A 25,706-nucleotide genomic window follows, 5' to 3' on the forward strand; every position below is an offset into this window, starting at 1 on the left:
CTGTGCTCATCCCATCTTGGAAGATGGTGAGGCCCTACCTAGCTGGGTGGGGACTTGGTCACTGGAGGGGAGTGGGGGTTGGCAAGAACAGGAAAGTGCTTGGGGGGGGCACATCTAATCCATGTCCCCCCTTGAGGGCCAACCTAGCACCAGGTCCTGAAGGTCCCAAGCCAATAGCCCTAGCCACGCTCATCCATGAAGCCTAAAGTGGTACAGTAGGGGAATCTGTTCTAGGCCTGCCCCATTCTTAGTCTAGAACAGAGAGCGCTGAGGCCCTAGATTCAAGAGGAGGTGCTTTGGAAGTTGTTGCAGACAGAAGTTCCCCCCAAGTCACTTGTCAGACACACAGCACCTACGGGGAAGGGCCTAGGCCCAGGCCTGCTTAAAGCCATTGCTGCCTGGAACCATGAACTCCAGCCTCTCACTCCACCCCTGCCTCACTCACAGCATCTAGAGTACCACAGGGGGTGGTCAGAGCTCAGCCCTGGCTCACAAGGCCAAAACCTTGGTATTAAGAAGAGGCCTCTGTCGTCCCCTTGCCCACCCAGACTGCACCATGACCCTAGCAGGAGTGAAAGGGCTAAGATGGTGCTGAAGGAGAGAATGAAGACTCTCACTTCTCACTTCCTTAGCCCCATCTCCCCTCAGAAGAGCCTCCTTTTCCTTGAAGGACTCAGAGAATCCCCTGCCCGGGGCTCCAAAAGGGCCTCCCAACCCCACTCCACTGCTGGGTTCATAAGCAAAGAAGCTGTGCCTGAGACCCAGCCTCACCTGCCCTGCCCTAAGCATCTTCCAGACCCATCCTCATGATCCCCTCCAAGACCACCCTGGGGAGATGACCCCCTCTATCAGTCCTAGGGCCACTGGGAAAGACACAGGGAGCTGGGCCCAGGTCCCCTGCTCAGATACTTGCAGACTCTGTGCCCTAAATAACTCCTGTAGCCTCTCCAGGCCTGCACCAGGCCCTGTACCAATTACTCTACATGCATCATCTCATTCCAAGCTCACATCGACTCTTATCTTATCAACCCTTGAGCAGAGAAACCTGATTTCAAGAGTCCAAGACCTAGTCCAAGGTTATGGAGCTGGCAAATGCAGGCCAAAGATTAGAGCTACATCTGCAGGACTCTGTGCTTGGCCTCATAATTGCAATGTCTGTAAAATGAGACGATCCTTAGCTGTATTCTAACCTCCAGGAGCCACTCTCCTTGCCATACTCTACCTATCCAGGTGGCCACTGGTACAGGCTGCAATTAAGTAAAGTTCTCAGTGATGACAGATTCAAGGGATTCTGGGTACGGGGCAGGGTCCTGGGTCCAGAACTATATGACCTAAGCCAGAACTGCATGGCTAGATCAGCCACCTCCAGGACTCCCTGGGCTCCACATGTATCAGTGAGGTCTTAACCAGGCCTATAGGGAGCCTATGGTGTGACGTGGCTAGATGGCTAGCTGCCCTCTGCCCAGGAAACAGGGTGGGTCAGAGCTGGAGCAGGGCCGCCCCCTCTCAACATGGGTCTAGTGACTCATCTGGAGCCCATCAGCAGCTTCCTGTCCACAGGTGCAGTGGGCGTCAGCCTTGCCCACCAGCAAGCCCTGGGAGGCTCCCACCACTCCAGCCTAGGCAGCCAGGGGCCTCAGGAGAATGTAGCCCCACCCCAAACTTTCATGAGGACACAGCCTCAGGCAGAAAGAAACTCAGACCCATTCCAGTCAGAAGAGTTTCTCATGGAAGGAGGAGCCAAGCTGAGTGAGGGTCCCCCTTGGGCCCAAACTCATAGGCGCAGCCAGAAACCCAGAGTCAGGAGCCCCTCCTTCCCTGCTTCCGGGTACAGCAGGCTCTACCCACACTGACTCCACCCCTTGACCCCTTGCTCCCTGGGACACTCTGAGCTTAGCGAGGCTAAGCCTGTTTCCCCATCTGTAAAGCAGAGAGAACCAGGAGTCCAACCTTACAGAGGAGTAAGAAGATGAAATGCTGAGCATAAGAAGCTTAACAGGGGCCCTGGTCATATCCTGTACCCACAGGTCTTTGCTGTTGGGCCCTCCGGGTCACCCACGCGGCAGTGAGGGGTCACTGACCTTCAGGGCACACTTCTGCCCGGTGCGCCGGTGGAAGCACTCCAGCACCTTGCCGTTCACACCCAAGCCCAGCACCTGCTTGGACAACTGGTAGTCATCGGTCACTGCGTACTTCTTGGGCTCCCGCCGCCCCCCGAAGGCGGGAGCGCCGGCTGAGCAAGGTCCGCAGGGTGCACCTGGTGGGGGCGCAGGGCCCCCCTGCTCCTCTGCTGTCTCGACATCCATGGCCCCCGCGGGGCGCTCAGAGGCGGCCCCAGCCTGGCGCGTCCAGGGCCACCTGGTAAAGAGAGGAAGAGTGACTTCCGCTCAGACTTCTTCAATACACCCCAGCCTTGGAAGCCCTGAGCCAGAGTGGGCTTCGGGTCGGGGACAGGGCTGGGAATGAGGAACGAACTGTCGGAGTGTACGGACCCGCGGCAAGGGGAGGTGGTCACGCAGCCGGGCACAGGCGAGTCCTGCCCGGCCACCTGTCAAGTGGGGAAAGGGCCACGAGGTCCCGGAAGTGGGAGGTGGAGGGGGCCCAGGCAGGGCGTACCTGGCGAGGGCGTACCTGACGGCAGCGCACCTGGCTGCGGCGCCGGTAACGGGCAGGGGCGGCAGTCGCCGAAGCCCGCGGCCGCGAGCGCTCAGAGCTGAGAGTCACCCCGCCGCCTGCCCACGTGACTGCTCCCCTCCCCCGCGCGTCCCCGGCTTGAGGCCCGGCTTGGTCAGCCTTAAAGGGCCAGGCGGGCCCTGGCAGGACGGGACGGGGCGGGGCGGGGCGGGACGGGGCCCGCCTAGAGCTGAGGCAGAAGTAGGGGGCGTGGCCTCTCAAGGGTGCAGAAACCTCCTAGGCTCCGCCAGCCTCCGGGAAGACTCCAGCGCTAGCGCAGCCGGGTTCCGCGTGGGCTGTGCGAGCCGCGAATTTTACCAGCCACCAAGGAAGTGGCAGCACAGGAAGTCTTGTTTTTCTTGGAGTCTCAGGTAGCCCCTTGAGTCGGGTGTTTTCTCTGCACGCTGCCAGGAGGCCCTCCAGTATAATCTTAAGGCTTGCAACTTCCTTAGTGGTGGCCCACCGCCAGCGTATCTAAAGTCTTAACTTTTGCCAACAGGGCAAGAGTGCAATAGAATTTTGTTGTGATTCGTGTCTCTAGCTCCTGGTGGCTCTGCGCGTCTCTCTAGCACTGGCATCTCTACCCTTCTGTGCATCTCCTGCTCATATCCCTTGGAATACAGCGTCCTAAGACCAGAAATCCTGAATTCCCGTTTGGTCAGATCCATCAACTTTTCACCTTATGGTTTGAGCTTTTGGTGTCATGTTTAAAAAGTCTCCTCCTCCCACCACAGTGACAGATATTCTTTATTAGCTAAGTGGTTTTCCCTTCCACATTTAGGTCTCTACTCTGAGCCCACCTTAGATTACCTTACGTATTTCGAACGGGTCTTCCCATAACAGACTGTTAACTCTTATTTCACAGATGAGGAAGCTGAGAACCCCCTAGAGGAAACAACTTGTCTAGAGCTGCAGCGTGTGTAGCTGTCTCCTTGGACAAATCTGCACTACTCCTGCACTTCCCTCTCGCCCCACAGCCCCGAAAGAGGTGGCTCACTTGGGACAGGGAAGATGTGATTTGGGGCAGGATCCCTGTGCGGGCCTCTGCTGCCATCTACAGGCCACTAGCAGGACTGCAGGAACCGCGGCCTCTGTCCCACCCGTAGGTAACTCCTCTGTATACCTAAGTATCCAAAGGTATCTTCTGGCTTCGGAATTGGGGCCCAGCGAGCTCCCTGCCCCTAAGCCCCAACACACACATGCATGTGGACGCACGTGGATGACTGGGCAGCAGCTCCAGGAGAACAGGCACCCTCTGTGTGCAGGCACTGAGCTGGATGAGGGTGTGAGGGGCTCTTCCCTCTCTCCTTGAGGCGACCTTCAAGCTAGGAAGGTTCAGTAAAGCAGAAGCCCAGATGACAGCCTCAACTAAGCGTACTGAGCTCTTCTTTTGGACCAGACACGGGGTAGATGCTCTATCTGGGCACCCCATGATCGCACTGGGACTGGAGGAGGGAAGGCAGTACCAATCCCATGCAGCCTACACCAGACACACGAGTGACCAGCCCTGAGAGGTCAAGCGACCTGCCTGAGGTCAGTAGCTACCATGGCACAACCCCTATCCCAACCCCCAAAGAACAACTCCAGGGCCCAACTCTCACCCTCAAACTATGCCTTCTTCTCCTGTGCCTCCCTGCCCCGCTCCCACATCCACATGTACACATTCTCACACGTGTTCACATGTGCACACACATGCAATCACACCTTTACACGTGTGCACATACGCACACAGAGATACACAGGCATACACATGCACACAACACACACACATTTATGCCTAGCTGGAGCCAGGACCTCTGTCCTTGAGCCCCACCTGAGAATCTGATCCAAGATCTCAGAGCCTTGCAGGAAGCCCTGTGATCCAGAAGCTACCACTGCTTGAAGGCTTGGAGACTAGAGAAGGATTCTCCTTCTCCTATGGAGATGACTGGTTTGAGCAAGATGAACCCAAAGCTGAGCAAGATCTCATTCTGGACAAGCAAGGCCCCACCCATAAGCAGAGGTCTAGAGAGCTGAGGGTGGAGGCTGGCCACTTGTTGTAGCCAAGGTCATCTCTGCGTGCTGTGGTCTCTAAGCTATCTTATTTTCTAAAAATGGAGTTAGATTACAATTGTTCTAACATTTTTGTATTTGTATTTTTTTGACCACAAAAAAGTCTATATTTTTATATTGGGGGGAGGAAGTAGAAAAGAAAGTAGCCCCTATACTGAGCCCTATTCAGTGGCAGCTTTTTGTTCCATAGGGTTAAGGAAGACTTTGAGGAAATAAAAGTTGTTTGGAAAAATCCAGGTGTAGTTGCTTTGTATATTGTGATGGGTAGAAGGGATGAAGTGAAGGGTGAAGGACCCTCACACGCTCCATATTGCCTCAGACTATGTCCTGGAAACCTGAAGTGGAGAAAGCGCCACTTTCATTCCTGCTTCTTGGGACTGTTGATGGCCATGTAGTGATAGAGAACGACAAGCAGGTTGGCGAAGATGGCGAGCTGCACATCCATGATCGTGGCTGATCAGCTGGGCTGAGCTCCAACGTGGCCTGTGCGCTCTGTATCTGTATTTTTTAAACTGGTCTCTTTTTATTAAAAATTTTAATTGCATAAGCAAAACTTGCTTGTTATAATAAATTCGAACCATATAGAAATATAAAAAGCAAGGAATGACAATGTCTCTCCTCTTGCAGTGTCCATACCAAGGCCAATGCTTACACAAACACACACGTTCCCCACATGGCTTCATCATAGACACGTGTTTTGCAGCTGACCCAAGGGAGTCAGAATGCATGGTTTCCCCTCACTGCTCACATTCCAGCAAGCATCTGCCACCTGCAAATTGATGGGAGGATTCAGTATTGGGGATGGCTGGGCCAGGGCAGGTGGGTACATGGTGGCAAACTCTGCCACACAGCTCTCCATGAGAGCTGTATGTCCAAGGGGATGAGGGCTGAGAACTTTGGAATAGCTTACAGTGACGAAGGAATCCAGTGAGTGCCTGGGTGGGGTGGTGGGGCAGCTGAAACCCCTCTCTCAACACACACACACACACACACACACACACACACACACACACACGTGGACGTGTGGACTATTCTTTGGGGAGAGGAGAGGCTGCATATGTGAAAGTTTACAGACCAAATGAGCCAGACCCTGAGGAAGGCACTGCTGTATATTCTTGTGACCCATTTTGTGTCTGTTCTGGGTGGGGAAGGGCAGAGAGATCCTGCAGCAAGAATCTCGGGTGCACGGGAGCGGTTTTTCTGGAAGGAAGAATCCATGGAGATGTGGCACATGAAACTATGAGAGGAATTGCCACTGGGTGGCAGTGTGGGCCCAGCAGTCAGGGCAGGAGAGGTGACAATTAGATGGCCAGAGGGACCCACAACACCTGGGGCAGGCAGGCACCTCGGGTAAGACAAAGGCACACCACTCTTCCCAGCATTCAGGGGAGGTGCATAGTGCTGTCAAATTTACAAAGGGCAGCTGGAAGGCAAAACCCTTGGGTCCTTTAGTTTACACACAGAACTGCACAATCACTGACTTCTGTAGGGGGCGCTTTCAAGGGGACACCTGTGGTGCCCTGGTGTTGACTGTCCTGGAGGCAGGGAAGCTTCACTGAGGACCTGAAAGTTGGATCCTGAAGGATGTCTAGGAGTTGGCTTATCATAGGAGCCTAGAGAGGAAGTGGGGGAGGGGTTGGGCCTGTGAGATCTAGGGTATATTTTAACCTCTCTATGCTTCATTTTTATCACCTGTAAAGAGGGGACAATATGTAGTAGTTAGGCAATGAAATGGGGCTGGAAATTGCTGAGAGCATCTGGCACATAGTAAGCATTCAGTAAAGTAATCACAGTTAAAGGGAAAGGGCAATCTCGGGGTAGAGAGCTTGGGATTTGTCGCCAGGGGGACCAAGGTTCAAATCCTAGCTCTGTTGCTTGGCAGCTGTGAAGCCCCTTTGTCTTCATAGTATGTGGGGCAGTAGACGGTTCCTACTGGAGAAACAGCACCTTATACAGGGGCTCCATGCTGGGCTCTCCAGGTGCCCCAGCCATCAAAGTGGTAATGAGGTCTCCACACCCATCTCCACCCCATGCAAGCAGCTTCTGGCCTACTCAGGACTGGTGGGGCGACACTGAAGCTCAACTTCCCTTCAGGAAATTTACAGAGAAGTGGGTTTCCTGAAGTCATTTCTCATCTTAACCAATTATTTTGTCATTTTGTCCTGTTTCACAGGGTTTTGCTTTTGGACCCCCCTTGTCTTCCATCCCCTCCCAGGAAGGGCAAACTCAGCCCTGTCTTCCCTGGGGAAAACCTGGATACTGCCATTTAGGCTTCTGGACCCTGCCAGGAGTCTGTCATCCCTGCTAGGGGACCTGAAGCTTACCTTCTTTCTGGGGAACCTGGGGGTACACACCGGGAAGTGGGAAGTGGGGAGTGGACCCTGCCACTTCTCCAATTCTCTCCCTCTCCTTCTGGTCCAAGGGCTTAGAGGAGGTGTGTGTAGCCCCTATGGTCTTTCAAGGTGTTCCCTGGTGAGTCCAGTGAACTGGGAAAAGGTGGAGAGGATCAAGGGTAGGAGCATGGGCTTCTGACTTTTGTTCCCTGGGGCTCAGCATAATGGGGGTAATACCAGCTGTTGAGGATCAAATGTATCAAGTGCTCCATGTAGATGGGAGGGGGTGTCACTGCTCCTTCTCTCTACCTTTACCCCCCACCTTCAGTTTATCTCTGGGTGTTTGGAGCTCCAGGTCTCTCTCCCACATTTTTAGGGGACCCACCAACCCAGAGACACATGTGAACTGTCCTGTGGGGTGAGCTGGGGGCCTGCCTGCCCCTCAATCGGTAGTCATTTCTTCCTTGATTGGAGGGCCGGCCAGAGGCCAGGCTGGGGCCGAGACTGGATGGCCCTGCCTGGTGCAAAGGTTGGGATGGTGCCTTCTCCCCCAACTCTCAGTGAAAACGTTCTCGCCTGGATCCTCTTGGCTGTGGTGGCCGCAGGCTTGACCCCCGTGAAGCTCCTCGTATCTGAGTACTCCCTCTGTACCCCTTCCCTCCCCTAATGCCCCTCTCCAAACCACATCCCTTGCCACCCACCTCCCCAGACACAGAGTCCAGGGGTCCAAGTGCAGCCCACAGGGGGCCCCTGCACACCAGACAGACCGCCTTGGAGGAGCCGCTAGCTGGGCAGACAGGCCGGTGACCGCGCCCTCGTGCTGCCACCGGTTCTACAGAGAGATAAGGGGGCCTGTCCCCAACGAAGCGGAGTGCCCAAAAGAAATCTGGGCTCCGGTAGGTAGAGCACCTGCCCCTGCCTAGCCCTCTTCAACCTGGACTTTCCCTAAAGTTCTCTAGGTCACTCTCAACCCGGCTTGGTCACGTCAGCCTTGGGTCCAAGCGCTGTAATTGGCCCTGCCTGACCACTCGGCTCCACCTCCTGCGCTGCGATTGGTCGGCGAGCGCGGCCCCGCCCCATTTTCCTGGAAAGTTCTTGGAAATCTGTCAAAGGTGTTTCCTTTAGCGGCCCTCGGCCGCAGACCAGGGAACCGACTCTCTCGCCTGCACCCCTCCCCGCCCGGCCGCACAGCCGGCGGTTCTAGGAAGACGTCGCTTCCGGGAAGGGCTGGGACACAGAGGACAAAAGATTAGGCTGCTCGCCCCGCCCTCCCGGCCCGCCCCACGCGCCCTCCCGGCCCGCCCGCGCCGCCACCTCTCAGTCCCGGCCCGCCGCCCGTGCGCCCCGGGAGCCTGCCTTGAGAGCGCGACCCGCGCCCACTGGCTCCCTCCAGCAGCCGCCGTCAGGCCGAGCCCCAGCTCCGGAGCAGCCGCTGCCGCTGCCGGGACATGGTCCTCTGCGTTCAGGGGTAAGCGCGGCTCTCCGCCCCCACCCACCTCTGCGCCGGCACGCGGCAGAGTTACTGGCCTCGTGCTAGCTGCCGAGCATTAAGAGGGCTTGACCGGTCGGAAATGATCGAGCGCGGAAAGACCTCGAGAGAGACAACAGGGAAGGGTGACAACATCGTCACCACCTCTACTGGCACTGTGGGTAGGGAAACTGGGGGTCGGCTGGCGACAGGAGAAACAGGGTGGGCTAAGCGTGGGTTCTGGCTGGAAAAGGTAGACGCCTCAGGCAGCGCGTCCTCCAAGGCGTGGGTCCGGGCGTGGGCCCGGAGCGCTCTATCCTAGCCTGCCGGCCCAACAGCCTACTGTGACCTTGGGCCAGCCCCTGCCCTTCTCTGTCCTGTCATCCACTCTCCTGCCTCGTCTAGCAATTAGGCTGTTCTTGGGAAGCCAACCTGAGATCCTTGCCTCTCCCCTGGTTGGCACCTGCTGAACAAGCAGCTGTTGGGAGAGCCTAGGTTTGGCCCAGTCCTGCCTGAGGCACCCCCACAATGTCCTCAACCCTCCTCTCAGCCCAAAATGGGATCCCAGTGTGAGAAGGACCTTGGCTCCTGCCTCCCTTCTCCAAGTTTCCCAAAATGTGGGGGTGGGGTGGGGACTGATAAGACAAGAGTCTTGGCCTCAGCTGAGCATTCTTGGTACATTCCTTCTGGCCAGAGCCTCAGGATCCCCTTCAACCAAGGGTCTGATGCTCTCCAAACTGATCTGACAGGAGCTCAGAAAGTTCCAGGGAGAGTGAAAGAAGATCACTTGTGATCTTGTCAAGTGACAAGATCTTGTGTGAATGGGTGCTCCACAGCAGGGAAAGCAAGATTTTTAAGACCTACACACACACACAGCCACAGACCAGCTGGTGCCCTCCTGAGGTAGGGCGCAGGGATTCCCAATTGCAGGTATGGGTTGTCAGCTTTGCTGAGGGATCCCCCCTCAGGGCTGAGTTTGCCTCATTGGCTTATGTGCCCAGGCAGAACTCACAGGCTGGGCTCCACAGCAGGCACACACACATACTGGCCACCCACACCTGGAACATAACAGCCACCGCCAAGACAATGACACCTCCCATACTCCTAGAAGGCTCCTGGGCCTGAGCTGAGCTCTGGGTCCCAGCAGGCAGGCCATCAGCCAGTTCCTTGAAACTCAGCCTCTAGCTCCCCAACAGGGATTCCAGAGCTCCCGTAGTACAGCCAGGGTAGGGGTGGAAAAGTATTAGCAGGCTGTGGTATGCTAGGGTCTTATGGCCCCTTCTTCTCTTGAGTGGTCATGGGCCCCTGATTTGTTAAAATCTTCTAAGAGTCACCTGTAACCTACACTGTATAACTTACACTGTCAGATCTGGTACCTCTGCCTGACTCCTGCCGCCGGTTCCTGCCCACCTCTTCCTGCCTCGTAAGCAGTACCTGTCAGTGTTTACCCATGCCATCATCTCTGCCTGTGGTGCCTTCCCTGCTACTCCTTCCTTTAGCCTGGCAGACTCAGCTCAGGAACAGGCAGACCCTGACTTCCCCCTAACATTCTTTGCTTTTATGACTTTGGGTTATGAGTTTTCCTTTAGGGTAGGGCCCAGGGTTTCATTATTTGGTATCTTGAGGCCCAGGAGAGAACCAGACCCAAGACCCGAGGATTTATTTTGTGATGAGTGGGAGAGGACCAGCAGTCTCTTCCTTGGGAACCAGGGCCATGCCCCTCACTCCCAGGAAGCCCCAGGATCACCATGCTGGGTGGGCTTCCCCTAAAGGGAAGCTACTGCTCAGATTGGGGCCAGTTCAGCAACCCAACTCTAGCCATCTGAAAATATGGTGTGGCCGAACCCCTCAGTGTCTGGGCTGGTAGGACCCCCTCATTGAGGAGGAGGGGAAACTGACGTCTAGTGAAGAACAGTGTTTGCATAAGATCATAGTGCTTCGTAGGGCAGGCTCATCAGGGTAGGATTTGGAATGTGGGATGAGTACCCTGCCCTTTGGTGGGAGCTCATATTTATGGGAGGTGGGACTTGTCAGTGCCTTTAGAGGCCACTGTCTACCCTATACCCTCAGCTGGGAGGAGGAGAGAACAGGATGGGTGTCTGACCTGTTTGGGGAGATTATTCCAGCCTCTAAGCCCTGGCCAGTGTGGACCTAGGTCCCTCTGACAGATACTCCTATCTATGGGGAGGTAGCATGTGACCAATCCCTCGGCTCAACCAGAACCAGTGCCATTTAATTGGCCCACCACTGCCAGGAGGGCACCACTGTGAAGCCTCTTTGTGCTGGATCCCATCAGTGTGGTGAGAACACCAACTGGCAACTGTGAGCTAGAGATGCCTATAGAGAATGAAGTGTATTTGGTTGGTGCAAAATAGAAAGAGATTACAGTTGGCCCTTCATATCTGCAGATGCGAAACCCATGGATATGGAGGGCCCAAAGTATTCACTGTACTACGCCATTCATATAAGGGACTTGAGCGTCCGCAGATTTTCGTATCCACGGGGGCTCCCGGAACCAATCCCCTGCGGATACTGAGGGATGATTGTAATTACTGTTTAATAAATGCAGGAGGGTGGAGAAGTCTCTTTCAGAAGAGGGTTCATATGTGGGGAAAGTAATCAAGGGGCCTTTTGTGATGACAAGTGGGAGGTGGGGTACTGGTCTCATTGAGCCCATGGGTGGGCAGAGGGGAAACTGGGGCTCATAGTGAGATAGACTGGCCAGAGGTCACATAGCCAGTCTGGGGCAGAGGGGATCTCTGGAAATGGGGAGAGCACAGGGCCTCCACTCACTGCCCATCCACCTCTTTCTAGACCTTGTCCTTTGCTGGCTGTGGAGCAGATCGGGCAGCGGCCCCTGTGGGCCCAGTCCCTGGAGCTGCCCGAACCAGCTATGCAGCCTTTACCTGCTGGCGCCTTCCTGGAGGAAGCAGCAGAGGAGTCCCCAGCCCAGCCAGAGGGTGAGCCCAAGGTGCTGGACCCCGAAGAAGATCTGCTGTGCATAGCCAAGACCTTCTCGTACCTTCGGGAATCTGGTGAGTCTGAGGAGGGAGGCAGGACTTGTCCTGGAAAGTCTGATGGGGAGAGTTTAGCTCTGCCTGTTGTGTCTAATTTGAGAGGCATGGCTCTGGCCAGAAGAGTCTGATGGGAGAAAAGGGGTACAGCACTCCCCAGGGAGGTGTGAAGAGAGAGGCTGAGCCCTGCCTTGCCCTGGGTTGGTGCACCCAACTAATTTCCACTGTGACCAGTCTCTTAGCCCCCTCTCCATTTGCCTAGGCTGGTATTGGGGTTCCATTACGGCCAGTGAGGCCCGGCAACACCTGCAGAAGATGCCAGAGGGCACATTCCTAGTACGTGACAGCACCCACCCCAGCTACCTGTTCACACTGTCGGTCAAAACCACCCGTGGCCCCACCAACGTGCGCATTGAGTACGCCGACTCCAGCTTCCGCCTGGACTCCAACTGCCTGTCCAGGCCGCGCATCCTGGCCTTCCCAGATGTGGTCAGCCTTGTGCAGCACTATGTGGCCTCCTGTGCTGCAGATACCCGAAGTGACAGTCCTGACCTTGCAACCACCCCAGCCCTGCCTACCCCTAAGGAAGATGCACCTGGTGACCCAGCACTGCCTGCTACTGCTGTACACCTAAAACTGGTGCAGCCCTTTGTCCGCAAAAGCAGCACCCGAAGCCTGCAGCACCTGTGCCGCCTCGTCATCAACCGTCTGGTGGCCGACGTGGACTGCCTGCCACTACCCCGGCGCATGGCTGACTACCTCCGACAGTACCCCTTCCAGCTCTGACCCAGCCGAGCAACCGCCTAGCCTCACCCAGCCAGACCCTGGAGGGGACACCGGCTCCAGCTGGACTTGGGCTCCCACTATCCCTCCTCCAGTCATCCTGGTGCCACATGCATCTGGCAGCTGGACCAGGAAGGGTCTGCAGGAACAAGGCTGGGGGTGAGGGGTAGGGAGAAGTGTCACGCGACTTGGAGGTCAGCGCCCCCAGCTCCCATGTGGCTCCACTGTGGCGGGCCATGTGACAGAAGAGGGGACTGGCAGCACCTCGTCTCACCCTGTGGGCTGGGCCCAGGCCCCCACTCACCTGCTGTGGCCTCCTGTACTGCGTAGACTTGGCCAGCCCTGGTTTCTCAGTCCACAGGGTGGGGCAGGCCCCCTCCTTTCAGCCAGCCTCTGTCTCAGGGGGGATGGCAGCCAGAGGAACTGAGGTTGACAATGACAGTCCCCTGGTGCGGGAGCAGGCCAGGCTGGGGGACGGCACAGTTATATAGTATTTATTTATTTATTCTCCTTGGGTTGGAGAGCCAACCCCACCTCTCTGCCTGAGCCCTGAGTGCTCCAGAGACCCCAGCCCTGCCTCAGCTTCTCTGGTTCCTCCCGGCAGAGAGCCTCATCCTGAGATGTGTTGCTGGACCCAAGGCAGTCCTGGATGTCCTGGCGCTGACCCACCCACCTGTGAAGGTGTCCACCCTCTTCTGCCTCCAGCCCTGTTTTGGGAGGATGGGTGAATAAACAAGAAAAGGGAGCCAAAGTGTTAGGGCCTTGCAGAGCCTGCCACTCACCCCCTTGCAGGGCAGAGCCCTGTCTGCACAGAGCTGGTCTCGCTGGGGCACAGGCCCTGCATGAGTGTGGGTGCCGTGTCAGGGAGGGGCATGGTAGTTTGAGGACTGCCACTCCACCTCTGCTGGGTCTGCTTCCTGCCCAGGAAGGTGCCTGCACATGGAAGAGGGAAAGAAAATACATATCTGATAAGACTTTATAAAATAATTATTTCTAAAAAAAAAAAAAAAAACCCCACAGTTTGGTAGTCTTTTTTTTTTTCACTGATTTTTCTGTAATGACAATAAAATTGTACCTTTCATTTATGGAGCCCTCAGTGGGGCCTCTTTTGAGTTGTACACAGTTTGTCCCCTTTGATCTTACTATCATTATCCCCCACTTTACATCTGGGTCAGCAGAGGCCCAGAGACCTATGTGGCAGAGCAGGCCCTGCTAGGGCACCCAGTAAAGAGTGGAGGGGGTAGCGAGAAGCCTTTCTCCACTCATTTCCTCTTGTCCCCTTGGAGGGTGGGATGCAGGAGATGAAGGCCAGTTGGATTGCCTGCAGGGTCACTGCCCAGTGTCAGGTGGGGGGTGGTGGCAGAGGAGCACCAGATCTGAGAGATGTGTAAACAGGAGATGTCAATTAAAGATTGAAAGTGGAGAATACTAGGGGGATGGGGACTGTGGACTACTCCTGGGGGCAGCGTCTTTTGAGATGAGGAGACCAACAATCAGAGAAGTCAGGACCAGTCATTCCAAGGAGAAGGTACAGGGCATGCAAAGGCACCAGGGCGTGACTGGGAAGCTTATATTCCTGACCACAAGGAGGACTGGGGAAGGGTCATTCTGTGCAGTGGGGTGGAACAGTTGAGTTGTGGATAGTGGCCAGTAAGCTGGCAGGGTCTGGCCTGGGATGGGGCTAATGGGGCTCTGGTCTAGGCTGATTGGGGTTTGGGGACTCTCTCACTCAGGGCCCTGCATATCAGAAGTAGGTGAAAAAGCAATTAAAATGAAAACGCTCTCCATTAGCTGATGGTCTGCCTTTGGAGCACTTCAGCACCCGGAATCCCACTATGTCCTGAAATTTTCTGCATCTTTACTTGAGTACCTCACAGGAAGGCTCCTGTGAACCTCATTCATAGCCTTTAACCCTTATTTTAGAAACAGTTCTAAACTTTCTATCTTCTTAGCCCTTAGACAATTAAAAGCTGAAGATTAGAAGAGGCAAATGTCAGCAGATTGAAGGCAGGAAGGTGTGAGGAGTGACGTGTTGATGACAAGGAGCAGGCAGGAAAGGATAAAAATCAAGAACTATGGCAGCACAGAACCTTGGGGGGCATGGAGATAGTTGTGGGAAAGAATGGAGCTGATGTTGGGTGAGAGTGAGCAAGAAGTGGGTGAGGGCTGTCTTTATCGGAGCGGTGCCCAGGCCCACGTGTCCCGCCTGGTGCCTTCTACGTTGCTGGCTGCAGGGCCCAACAAACACCTCCTCCAGGTCACCATGGCCCTGCCAGGGATGTCTGCAGTTCCTTATTGCTTCAGCCTGGATCCCAGCCCCTTGATGACTCCCAAAATGCCTGAGGTGACCCCTCTTGTCTGCTCCACCCCCAGATCTGAGTCACCCAGTGGGTGGGTAGCAGACACAGAGGGGCCAAAGGCAGGCTCTTCCCCACCTGGTGCCATGACCCAGACAGAAAGTGCTGGAGCAGGAGGAAGCCCTTCGTTGTCCACAGAGGGGACAAGTCTCAGGGTGCCCACCGGGTGCTGGCAACAGACAAGGGCTTTGCACCTCATGTAATGCTCACCACAACCCTGGGAGTAGGTCTAAATATTACCCATATTTCACAGAAGAGGAAACTGAGGCCCAGAGGGGGCAAGAGACTGGCTGAGGAGGTGAGGCACAGAGCAGAGCTAAGCCTGAGGGGTCCTGACTGCCCACCCGCCCCTGCACTGCTACATGAGGTGGCGAGGACGGAAAGCTGGGGTGGGGGGGCGGCTTTCAGGTGAGTTGTTCTTGGATGCTGGATTTATCCCCTTGCGTTCCTGCCTGCTAAGGTCTCTGGAGCCACTGGCCTGACCAAAAGGGTCCTATCCCGTTCCCCGTCGCCTCAGCCCAAGCCAGGGTCCAGCTCTTGCCTGAGGAGGGGCTACCAGCTACTTCTGACCCCTGATACTTTTCTGCTTCAATCTTTTTTTTTTTTTTGGCTGCACCGCGCGGCATGTGGGATCTTAGTTCCCCAACTAGGGATCGAACCCACAGCCCCTGCCTTGGAAGCACAGAGTCTTAACCACTGGACCGCCAGGGAAGTCCCAATCTGCTTCAATCTTATTTTCATGTTTCCCTACCAAGGGAGTGAGTGACGCCTACTTAGAACAGGATCAGTGGAGAGCATGTCATCGGGCCCCAGACCCAAGTCAGAGACCCAGCCTAACAGATGCTGAAAATCCTCTGGTCACTGCAATCACCCCTGGGTGGTTCTGGGCTGGTGAAAGGAGCACACCTACCGGCACTGACCAAGGAGGAAGAGAGGAGCTGACTGGAGGGCACACAGGACCCTGCACAACATACAAACAATAACTGATGGTAACCCTTTACCGATTAAGTCCTTTACCAGCACACGTGCTCTTTGGGCACAAACTGGGCCAGACTCCATCTGGGCCCTGGGGACACAGCAGGGAATAAGATGGACACACTCCCCATCCTTGTGGGACTCATGGGCTGGTGGGCGAGAGATAATAAGTAAACAAATGGGCACTCAGGATGAGTTTTGAGAGTGAAATGAAAGCAAAGCAGGAGGCGGGGAAGAAAGTGCTTTGGGTGTGGGAACACTGCTGCAGATGAGAGGGTCGGGGAAAGCTCTGGAGCAGAGTGGCACTGAGCCTGGACACCCGAGCAAAGAGCAGGAACTGGCTATGCAGACAACTTAGAGAAAGGACATCCCAGGTGGAAGGAGCTCCAGTGCAATGGCCCTGAGGCAGGAACAAACCTGGTGTGACCAGAAGATGGCTGGCTGCCCAGGAGGGCTGAGGAGACAGAGGGCAGGTGAAGAGGGCAGAGGGTGCACATGGATTGTGCTCTGGTGCGATGGAGCGCCCCTTCAGTGTTTAGCAGGGACAAGCTATGATCCAATGCTCAGTTCTAAGGAGTGAACCTGTCAGCTGCGGGGGGATGGCCCCACAAGGGCCTGGGGGGCCAGAGGCCAGAAAGGAGGTTGAGAGGTATGGGATATGGAGGAGTAGGGTATGGTGGAGAGCAGAGGAGGCGAGGTGATCCTGGGTGGGGTTCGTGCCCCATTAAGTTCTCACTGCAGCCTTGCACACCAGCAGAGGTTGTCCCCATTTACAGCAGAAGAGGTAAGACTCGAGAGAGGTGGTGGCTTTTTCAGGGTCACACAACTTGTGAGGGGCAGAGCCGGGGTTCAAACCCTGACTCAAGACCTCATTTGTATAAACTGCTCTTCTGCTCTGCCTCCCAGGGGCTGGCATGCTAAGGCCTTGGCCCTCACAAGGCACTGGGGACATGTAGAAGGCCAGGCAATTCAGGAAGGCTTTTTGGAGGAGGGGGGCTGGGGACTGCCCTAGAGGATTCTGTCAGGCCACGGGGAAGTGGGTTTGCAGATTGATCCTTCGTGGTGTCCATCCTCGGACTCACAACGCCCCTCTGGAAAAATTCTGGGACAGAGATGCCACTAGGCCATTCAGGTTTCTCTTGTCAATCAATGAGAGGTCTTGCTGGGAGGCTTCACCCGTGATCACCGAGTGTCCTAACACGCCCTGAACCATCGGGGTCTCTGCACCTGGGCCCAGCTTCTAATCTGCCAACTAAGCAAATCTTGCTGGATCAAGGCCGAACATGGGTCTGAATAGGTCTGCGGACATGGCCAGGCTGGCTCCACTCTCAGATGGGAACCCTCCTGCCCAGCACAGCTCCACAGTGAAATAGAGGAGCCAAGAGCCTGAAATAAGTCCTAATCAAGAAGGCAGGAGGATTCTGGGACCTCACAAAGGCCCTCTTTCTTCAGGAGAAGTGGAGCCTGCGCAGGCCTGGGCAGCCCTTTCATACCAACCTGTTAGACCAGTTTTAATATAAAGCAGGTTGGAGCTTTGCCAGAAATTCAACAGCCTCTCCTGGTGAACGTGTCCTCCCCACCCCAACTGCAGGGTATGGGGCCCCCTCCCCAGCTTAGGCAGGCTGCACAGCCAGCCACCCAAGGGGCCATTCCAATGGTCACTCTGGGGCAGCAGGCTGGGGCTCCCACATCTGATACTTAAGACAGGAGGTCCCTGGAGATTTACTCCTGGCTAGCATGTCCCTCCAACCCTGGTTTTACCCCCACCTCCCCTCCAGTCTGGATTATGTGCTGTACACTTGGTTTGGGGGGGGCTGTTTCCCTCAACCTCACTGAACCTCAGAAGATTCCTTAGCTGTGAAATGGGGGGAGTGACAGCACGTCTCTCAGAGGGGACATGGGGGGCCCAGGAGGATTTATAAGTTGATACTGAGGAGAGCCTGAGAGGGTTCAACCTGGCAGCTGCTGCAGCTGCCACTGTAACTATTCCTTCTCCCTTGTTTTAATCCCATTTGAGAGGCGGGCAGGGCAGGGTTTTTTTTTTTTTTGGCTGCGTCGGGTCTTAATTGCAGCATGTGGGATCATCATTGCGGCACGCGGGCTCTCCGTTGCAGCATGCGGGCTCTTCGTTGCAGCTCACGGGCTTCTCTCTAGTTGTGGCGCGCAGGCTCCAGGGCACGTGGGCTCTGTAGTTGTGGCGCGCAGGCTCCAGAGTGCGTGGGCTCTGTAGTTGCGGCACGTGGGCTCTCTACTTGAGGCGCACAGGCTCAGTAGTTGTGGCATGTGGGCTTAGTTGCCCCATGGCACGTGGGATCTTAGTTCCCCCACCAGGGATCAAACCTGCGTCCCCTGCATTGGAAGGCGAATTCTCTACCACTGGACCACCAGGGAAGTCCCCGGACAGGTGCTGATGTCCCCTGAGGTCCCCATGGGAGCTGCAGGGGAGCTGGCTGGAACTCCCTGGAGCTATAAGCAGCCCCTCACCCCACCAGCTTTGATGCTGCCCTGCCAGCCCAGCCCTCCACCTTCAGGCGTCATTTGCCAACCAAGGCCTTGGGTTCCAGTCGTGGTAAATAGACCCTTTGTCTGGTCTCTGCATGGGCTGGGGTGGAGGCTAGACCAGCCTAACCTTCTACCAACTTCCCTTGCAGCTCCAGTAGAGACTAGGCCATCTGCTACCCTTGGGGGATGGGTCTCCCTCAGGCCTGTTACTCTCCACGCCCTCAGTGGTCTATGCCCTCAGAGGTGAGTCACAGGTGAGGGAGAGGTGAGCTGGGTAGCACCTCTGGGTCTGTCCCATTTCAAAGCTGCAAGCCTGAGACCCAGAGAGTCAGGGTAATTTGTCCACAGTCACCCAGAGAGGAAGTGGCCATACGGGGCTGGAGCCCAGGGCTTTGAATCCCAGGCCAGGGCCTGTCCCCCTCACCCTAGAACTCTTGAACTTGAGTCTGCTGCCTTCTGACTAGGAGCATGGACAGCCTGGTTCAAGGCCCTCCAGACTCCCCCTGTCCAGACCTGGACTCTTCGCTGTCCCCTAGACCTGCCTCCACAACCCCCACATGCACCCCCCGCCTGTTGATCTCCACGTCCGTCTACCTTGCCCCTGGTCCTTCTCAAGCTGCTCTCCTGCTGCTCCCCATGGCTGCCTTGCCCAGATCTAGCCTTACCATCACTCACTAACCTGACTGGACCATCCTGATGGCCTCCTCACTGGCCCCCTCAGCACTACCACCATCTCCAGAGTGAGGGGCTTGCAAACCCAAACTTGTCCTGCCTTCCTCATTTAGTGATATTCACAGGCTCCCCTCATATCTTGCCTGTGCCTTACCCCAGGCTCCAAGACATGGATTCCCAAACTGCCAACAAGCCATTTCATTCTGCTTCCCTCCAAACAGCCCTCCACATACCAGGATGTCATTCATCCTGGAATGTCCTCTTCCTCAGTTCTGCCAGGGCAAACTCTTACTTACCCTTCAAAGTCCAACTCAAATGCTCCTTTTCTGAGAAGTCTTCCTTAACTTCTCCTGCATTTATTCATGCCTGTGTTGGGCACCCAATGCATCCTAGGGAATCTCCCTGGAGACTGAGTTTTCCCAGGTCTCTCCAGCCTGGGGAGGAGAAAACATACTTTCCATAATAAATTCAAAACAGCCATTGTTTGACTAAATTTCTCTCTCTCTCACACATACACACCATGCTTCCCATGAAAGTCTCCTGGGGATGTCTTTGAAGAGGCAAATTAGCCAAGTGGAAAGAACTCAGGCAGAGTTCAAATTTCAGCCCCTCCAAAATCACTGTAGGATCTTAAGCGAATGGTTTAACCTCTTGGAGCCTCAGTTTCCCCATGTCTTTTTTTTGCTGCGTCGCAGGTGAGGTGGGCTCTGGCTCCCTCTTTCCCCGGCCAAGCAGCTGCCTCCTCCACAGCTCCTCCTTGGAGCGCAAACAGCCAAGAGCTCTTTTTTTTTCTTTCTTTCTTTTTCTGTCCACTCCGCATGGCATGTGGTATCTTAGTTCCCCGACCAGGGATCGAACCCACGTCCCCTGCACTGGAAGCACGGAGTCTTAACCACTGGACTGTCAGGGAAGTCCCAGTTTCCCCATCTGTCTAACAGAGATAGTGGAAGTGCCCTGCCACAGCGGGGTTGGAGAGTGGCTGTGCCTGGTTTTGGGGGAATATGGGGTGAGTAGAAGCTGATGCTCATCTCTGAGCAGAAGATGTGGCAGGCCCAAAGCAGGAGGAGCCTTTTTGTGTGGCCAAAGCTTTATGCTCAATGTAAAGACAGTTGCTTCCATGACTCAGGCCTGGTTGAAGCAGGCAGGGCCCAGAGTGCAAGAAGTGGCCTCTGAGGGCTGAGGGAACTTGGGATGGCCACAACTCCTCCAGGCAGTCCTCTAGGACTGTTCCACTGCACAGTCCCCACTAGGGAGATCCACACTCTGACGGTATGGCTGGAAGGGGAGTGGCACCCAGCAAATGCTCCCCAGGCACAGCCCTGTTCCAGAGACTCCCCACACCCAGCACCGATGAGCCAGACTGGGCCCTTCCTGTCACCAGAGCCGGGCTCCTCCTCCATCAGAGGTGAGGATTTCACTCATAGTTTGGGTTGGGCCAAAGCTTTGTTTTTAAAAGTGCTTCTCGCCTCTCAGCCTTCTCCTAAGAAGCACTTCTCCCCTCCCCACCCCCACCAGCCCTACTTCTGAGCAACATCAGTGTGTGTGTGTGTTTGTGTGTTTGTGTGTGTGTGTGTGTGTGTGTGTTGACCTTTCCACTTGGCCAACATTCCTTTGTATTTCTCAGCTCCTTTGGGTAGATGGCCATGGTAGGAGGAGTTGTTAGGAGAGCAGGTTCTCAGGAAACCTTTTCTCCAAAGCCATAGAAACATGGAGCCCAAGGAAACACTAGAAAATGAAGGCTTATCCAGAAGGAGATGGGTTTCTGGAGCAGTTAGAGGAGTGTGGGTAAGAGAAAAAGAGAGCTCTATTGCCAGTGTGAGTGCCTGCGGGGTCTGGCCTCTGGGCATCCTTGCGAGGTCAGTGTTGTCAGCCTGGCATCTAGTGGGCAGGCTGAGCTTAGGCAGGCAAAGCTGGGTGACCCTGGGCAGATTGCTTTATCTCTCTGAGCCATACATGTCTTAAAGTAGACCAAAGTCCTGGGTTTGCTGTCAGTGCGATCAGCTCACACTCTCTCTACCCCAGAGGTGCTCAGACTGGGTCTCTATAGCCCTTTTTCTCTTCAGAGCCAGCAGGTGCCTGATTGGGGGGCTGTGGGCTTTGGGGCAGTAGCACCTGCTCTTAGCACCTTGACAGTCACCCCCTTTCTCCTCTGGGTCTCAGTGGGTGAACTGGGGCATGCTAGGCTCCAGGAGTATCCCTGGGCCTCACGGAGGGCAGAGAACTAGAGGGCAGGGAAGGCGTGGAATGGGTACCCCCCAGCCCCACACTGGGTGAGGTGTTTTTGCTGGAATCGCAGCAGCTGTGGCTAGAGGCCTCTTCCCAGGAAGAAAGAGCAGAGCGCCTCTTCCAAGAACTCGGAGGAGGCCTGCAGGCAGGGGAGGGGTAGTGGGGGAGTTAATTTTAAACCAAACAGCCTTCAACGCTTCTCAGGAACTGGTTGCTCAACATGATCTGGCAGGTCCCAGACGGGTGGGCAGGCCTGGTGCCAGCTCAGAGGTGGCAGGGGTGGAGGACACGCCCCAGAGTGGGAGGCCCAGTGACCTTGAAGGAAGTTGGGCCCTGTCCTTGCCCATGAATCAGGGCCTGTCACCCCCAACCCCCACCCACCTTGCTGAGGGTGTCGGATGGGGTGACTTCCTCTGTTATAATCAGGCAAGGTGAAATTGTAAGAAGATTAATAATACAGGTGTCATGTCCTTCCAAGGACCGACTGTCCCATCCCCCCTTCACTGCTCAGAACCTGCCACTCCTGTCCCCTGGTCCATACCTCTGGAGGTTATCTGATGAAGGCCTGCTCTGAGGCCAGAGTAAGGCTTGTGTCATTTGCCTATGAGATGGGACCCTGGGATGGGGGTCGGGGAATCGAGGATGGAGTGTAGCAAGCTGACCCCAAGTTCTGGGTCCAAGTGGTGAGCCTCCTGTGTGTTCAGGGAGGCTGTGAGCTGAACTCACTGGGCCTACCCCACCCCCTAGCTGACTGGGAGTCAAAGTGCCTTCACACACATTGACCTCCTGCCCCCCGACCCTAGTGTGGCCACCCTCTCTGGGCTGACAGCCTAGGCCCACCTCCCAGCGTCTGGACTCCACAGAGGCCCCCACCCAGGGCACCCCCTCCTTCATTCCCTTTGCCAGCTGCCCAACGAGACCCCAGCAGCCTGGGTGGGGCGAGGCCTATGTTCTAGGAAAGGATCCTGAGCAAGCGCTGCCAGGAGCCGCGGTTCTTGGAATCGGCACTGCAGAGCGAGGGGACGCTTCCTGGAACCCGCTGGCCACTCCAGGGAGAGAGGCTCAAAGGAGGGGCAGTGACCTAGGTGAGGGGGAGGGGGAGCTGAGGCCACAGCTGGGGTCCTTGCCTCCAGGAAGCCCTCCCTGACTGCGGGTGCCTCCTTAGACTCCCCTCTCTCAGCACTGAGTCTGCAGGGTCCCTCTAAGGGCTCTGCCAGGACAGGCCCAGGTCTGGCACAACCTCTGCGGTACCCAACATCCAGCCCAGGGATAGGCACAGAGTGGAAAACCAGAAACAATAGGGAAAAGGGGGGGTGTGCGTGCCTGGGAGGAGGGGCAATAGGCAGGTGAGTGGGCACAGGTGAAAGTGGGATGTTAGGTGCAAGTGTACTGCCCAGGCTGGTGAGCAGTCAGGGCTACGAAGGCTAAGGGGGAGGAGGAGGGCGAGCAAGGTGGGATCAGCAGTGCCAGGCCCTGCTCACTGAGTCCCTTGCTGATGAATGGGAAACCTCTGGCCAGGACTTCTGTCTCTCCTTCAGGCCAGTCTTTTCCTACAGGGTCTTTCCCCTCAGATCCCTGTCCCACAGCTGGGGTACAGGTCCCAGCCTCAGCATCAGGCCACCTGGTATGGTCCTAGCACCAGTGCCCAGCTGTGCAGTCTTGAGCATACATCTGGCCTGTTGGAGACTCAGTTTCCCTACTTAGAGAATGAAGAGGAGAAGCTGCAGGGCCCCCAGGACAGCTGTGCAGGTTGTGACCTGGTTCTGGGACTGGGTTGGGACCTAGTCACACTTTGAGGGAGTAGCCATGAGTATTCCCATCAAAGGGTCCTGGGGACAGCAGGGGTCTTGAAGGGGTGCTGGGGGGCATGTCTAGACGGGCAGAGAGGGGAAATAAGGGCCTCCCTCTCTAGCTGGGTGACCTTGGGGCAGTCTTTTAACCACTCAGGACCAGTTTGCCCTCAGAAGAATGGAGAACCCTCCCTGGCTAAGGCTGGACAGAGGTGTGGGCAGGGATTTGCCTCTCCCCTCATGCCCTCAGGTCACTCCTTGGCTCTCACTGAGCACAGCTCCAAGCCTGCTACCCACCCACCCCCGACATGTCACAGAGATGGGGCCCCCAGCCCATCCTCCAGAGGCCAGTCCTGGGGTTGAGAAAGGCTGAGACTCAGTGCCCAGGCGGGGGCTGTGAGGCAGGGTTGTGACAGAGAGGCCCTTTGACCCCTGCAGGAGGATGGTGGGGCACCCTAGGGACACAGTTCACCATTATGCTTGCGCTTTGGAGTGCTGGTTCTCTGGGGCTACCTGAGGCAGCTGGCAGTGTAGTGCTGCATTCTCCACCACTTAGCAGCCCTGGTGCCTGCACCCAGGTCAGGTTGGCCTTGACTGGGAAGATACCATGGGAGGACTGGACCTGGAACCACCCAACCTGAGTAGGAAGAGCTGCTGGGTGGCACGTACTGGGTTTGCAGAGGACACTGGTGCCCTGCTCTACATAGGTGGCTCCAGAGCCAGGCACTCTGCATGACTTGAGCCAGTCATGACTTCTTACCTTACAGAATCATGGTGAGGAGTAAATATGTTTGGTGATTTTTCTCCTTGGGGTCTCCTCCCTGGTCCCAATCCACCCCTCCGGCTCCCCCTTGACCATAGGCCCAAGTAGACAAGAGCCCCAGAAGCACTCTATCTTTGGCCCTTATTGCAACAGGAAGAACTATGGACACATCTGCTCTTCCCACTGGAGCACAGGCCCTGACATTTGCAGTGCTCCGGGCAAAAGGACAAATGGAGGCCCACACTACAGAATCTAAATATTTAAAATCATAAATCAAGCTACAAACTGCTAATAAAACACGTTCTATCCTCCTACTCAACAAGTAAACTTTCATAACAATAAAAAATCTGTAAATCTGTGGTTTTTGTATGTCTGAAAGTCATAAAAATATCAGAAAGTCAGATATCAAAGATGATTGAATTCAATGATTATTGCTCATGTTCAGGTGTTCACTGATACTAAGTGAGTAAGAAGATACAGACATGCCTAATTCATAAGGTATTATATACTTATTCTGTAACATTCACTGTTCTTACTTTGATTCCAGTAAAACTATTGATCATGTTGTTATAGTCAAGATTTTCACATAATTACTATCCTATTGGCAATAATGATTTAAAAGACTAAAATAAAATATTATATTCAAAGAGCACAAAAATATGAATTAAATTTAAAATATTAGAAATTGAAAGTATTTAAAATACATTCCAAAAAGTTATTTAAATAATCAAAATTAGTAAAATTAAAAGGAAAAATACAAACTATAAGTTATAATGAACTAATATAAAAATTTAAGTCAAAAAGATTTAAACTAAAATTTTATTCAACTTTTTGAAATTTTTATTAACTGTTAAATATTTTTATAGAAAGAAACCTTCCCAATTCGTGTTCAAATCCCCTGCGAACTCTAAGGCTGGTTCACAGCCTCCCTGCATTTCCCTGGGGCCTGAATGGTGTCATCACGAGTGGGTGTTGGGTTTGTCTCACATTGTGCCAGCGCTGAGTGTCAAATCCCCAGTGATGGTGATGCCCATGGGTTCTTTAGTCCATTTATTGTGAATTGATCATTTGTGTGTTTGTGATACATTCTGAATAACAGCCTCCAAGCAGCTTAGAAGAGAGTGGTGACAGACCAGGCACAATTTCCAATAAATGATGTTGATCCAATATCAATCCAATAATTGATATTGATTTGGGAAAAAAATGAAGTCCAATGTCTACCTCATACAGGGAAATCTCAATAATTCTAGATGGACTAAATATTTAAACATGAAAAAATCACACCCTAAGAGTCTTTTAGAGCACCTCCTTAAGAGTCACAACAGTATCGATTCTGGGTAAGGAAACTTCTTCCTTCATGTGGCTCCCCTGCATTACTTGCAGGACAGGTCTGGAGAAATGAGAGCCAAGCCAGAAATCCATTACTGCCCATTTAGTGTCATCTTCCAAGTCTTGGAGGGTTTCCCCCAGAGGCAGGCTCAGGGACAAGGATCCAAACACAAACAGCTTATTTCAGAGGTGATGTCAAGAAGCACCAGTAGAGGATAGGGAGGCAATTTTTCCTGGTTATCTCCCATTTCTGTACACTTGCTGGTAGAGGCACTGACTGCCCTTGTTCCGAACAATACTTTCAAAATGGGTGATTATTCCAGTGAACAGCCTTAGAAGATAGAGATAGCGTCTCCCTCCAGGGAAAAAGGCAGATTTGTTTACTGTCCAGTATAATAAAGATAATATCTGCCTCTGGAGTGAAGGGTGGGCAGGTTTGTTTATAGTCTATTATAAAAGATTTGGGTTCCCTGATCTCAGGGTTCCTCTCCTGTCAACCCACGGCATGCGCAGGCATCATCTGGCCCTTACTGGGTCACTCTGCAGGAATTGGGGTTCAGGGAAGTGGTACAAGAAAATGCTGATACTCTGTCTACTGTTACTGTGGAAAGTAAACTGACCTTTGTTTCTCAAGCAGGAATCTGTGTCTTCAGCCAACATCCTCAGGAATATGGCAACTTGTTAGCTTGTTGAGTTGGGTGAAATCTCAGAGCCTTCCCAGTTCCTGACATAGAGGACAGGGGAAGTGAGACAGGAAAGGAAAGGAAGC

General features: G+C 54.6%; 3 protein-coding genes across 8 annotated transcripts in view; 1 reads left to right on the forward strand and 2 right to left on the reverse strand.

The window, feature by feature from the left end:
• The window catches only part of MAPKAPK3 (MAPK activated protein kinase 3), a 37,793-nt gene extending 24,507 nt beyond the window's left edge, over positions 1-13,286 (reverse strand). Inside the window, exons 1-3 of one of the 4 annotated variants that reach the window (XM_068558900.1) lie at positions 13,106-13,286; positions 12,628-12,790; positions 2,082-2,358 (exon numbers count right to left, since the gene is read on the reverse strand). In XM_068558900.1, coding sequence (XP_068415001.1) covers positions 2,082-2,358; positions 12,628-12,790; positions 13,106-13,286 — 621 coding nt within the window. Of the gene's footprint in view, positions 1-2,081; positions 2,359-2,616; positions 2,740-12,627; positions 12,791-13,105 lie in introns of those variants that run through there. The other 3 variants (XM_068558903.1, XM_068558901.1, XM_068558904.1) reach the window with 3 other exon arrangements.
• On the forward strand, positions 8,379-13,408 carry CISH (cytokine inducible SH2 containing protein). Its single transcript, XM_068558909.1, has 3 exons — positions 8,379-8,526; positions 11,341-11,561; positions 11,803-13,408. Exons 1-3 carry the CDS (start codon positions 8,507-8,509, stop codon positions 12,324-12,326), a joined length of 765 nt encoding a protein of 254 aa, XP_068415010.1. The 5' UTR covers positions 8,379-8,506; the 3' UTR covers positions 12,327-13,408.
• HEMK1 (HemK methyltransferase family member 1) overlaps positions 13,151-25,706 on the reverse strand; it is a 34,350-nt gene continuing 21,794 nt past the window's right edge. The window contains exons 12-14 of one of the 3 annotated variants that reach the window (XR_011075735.1): positions 25,558-25,661; positions 19,126-19,263; positions 13,151-13,256 (exon numbers count right to left, since the gene is read on the reverse strand). The gene's annotated coding sequence lies outside the window, so the exon portion shown is untranslated. Of the gene's footprint in view, positions 13,257-19,125; positions 19,264-24,468; positions 24,999-25,557; positions 25,662-25,706 lie in introns of those variants that run through there. The other 2 variants (XR_011075736.1, XR_011075737.1) reach the window with 2 other exon arrangements.

This window comes from Eschrichtius robustus, chromosome 12 (genome assembly GCF_028021215.1).
Source record: "Eschrichtius robustus isolate mEscRob2 chromosome 12, mEscRob2.pri, whole genome shotgun sequence".
NCBI classification, from domain to species: domain Eukaryota; kingdom Metazoa; phylum Chordata; class Mammalia; order Artiodactyla; family Eschrichtiidae; genus Eschrichtius; species Eschrichtius robustus.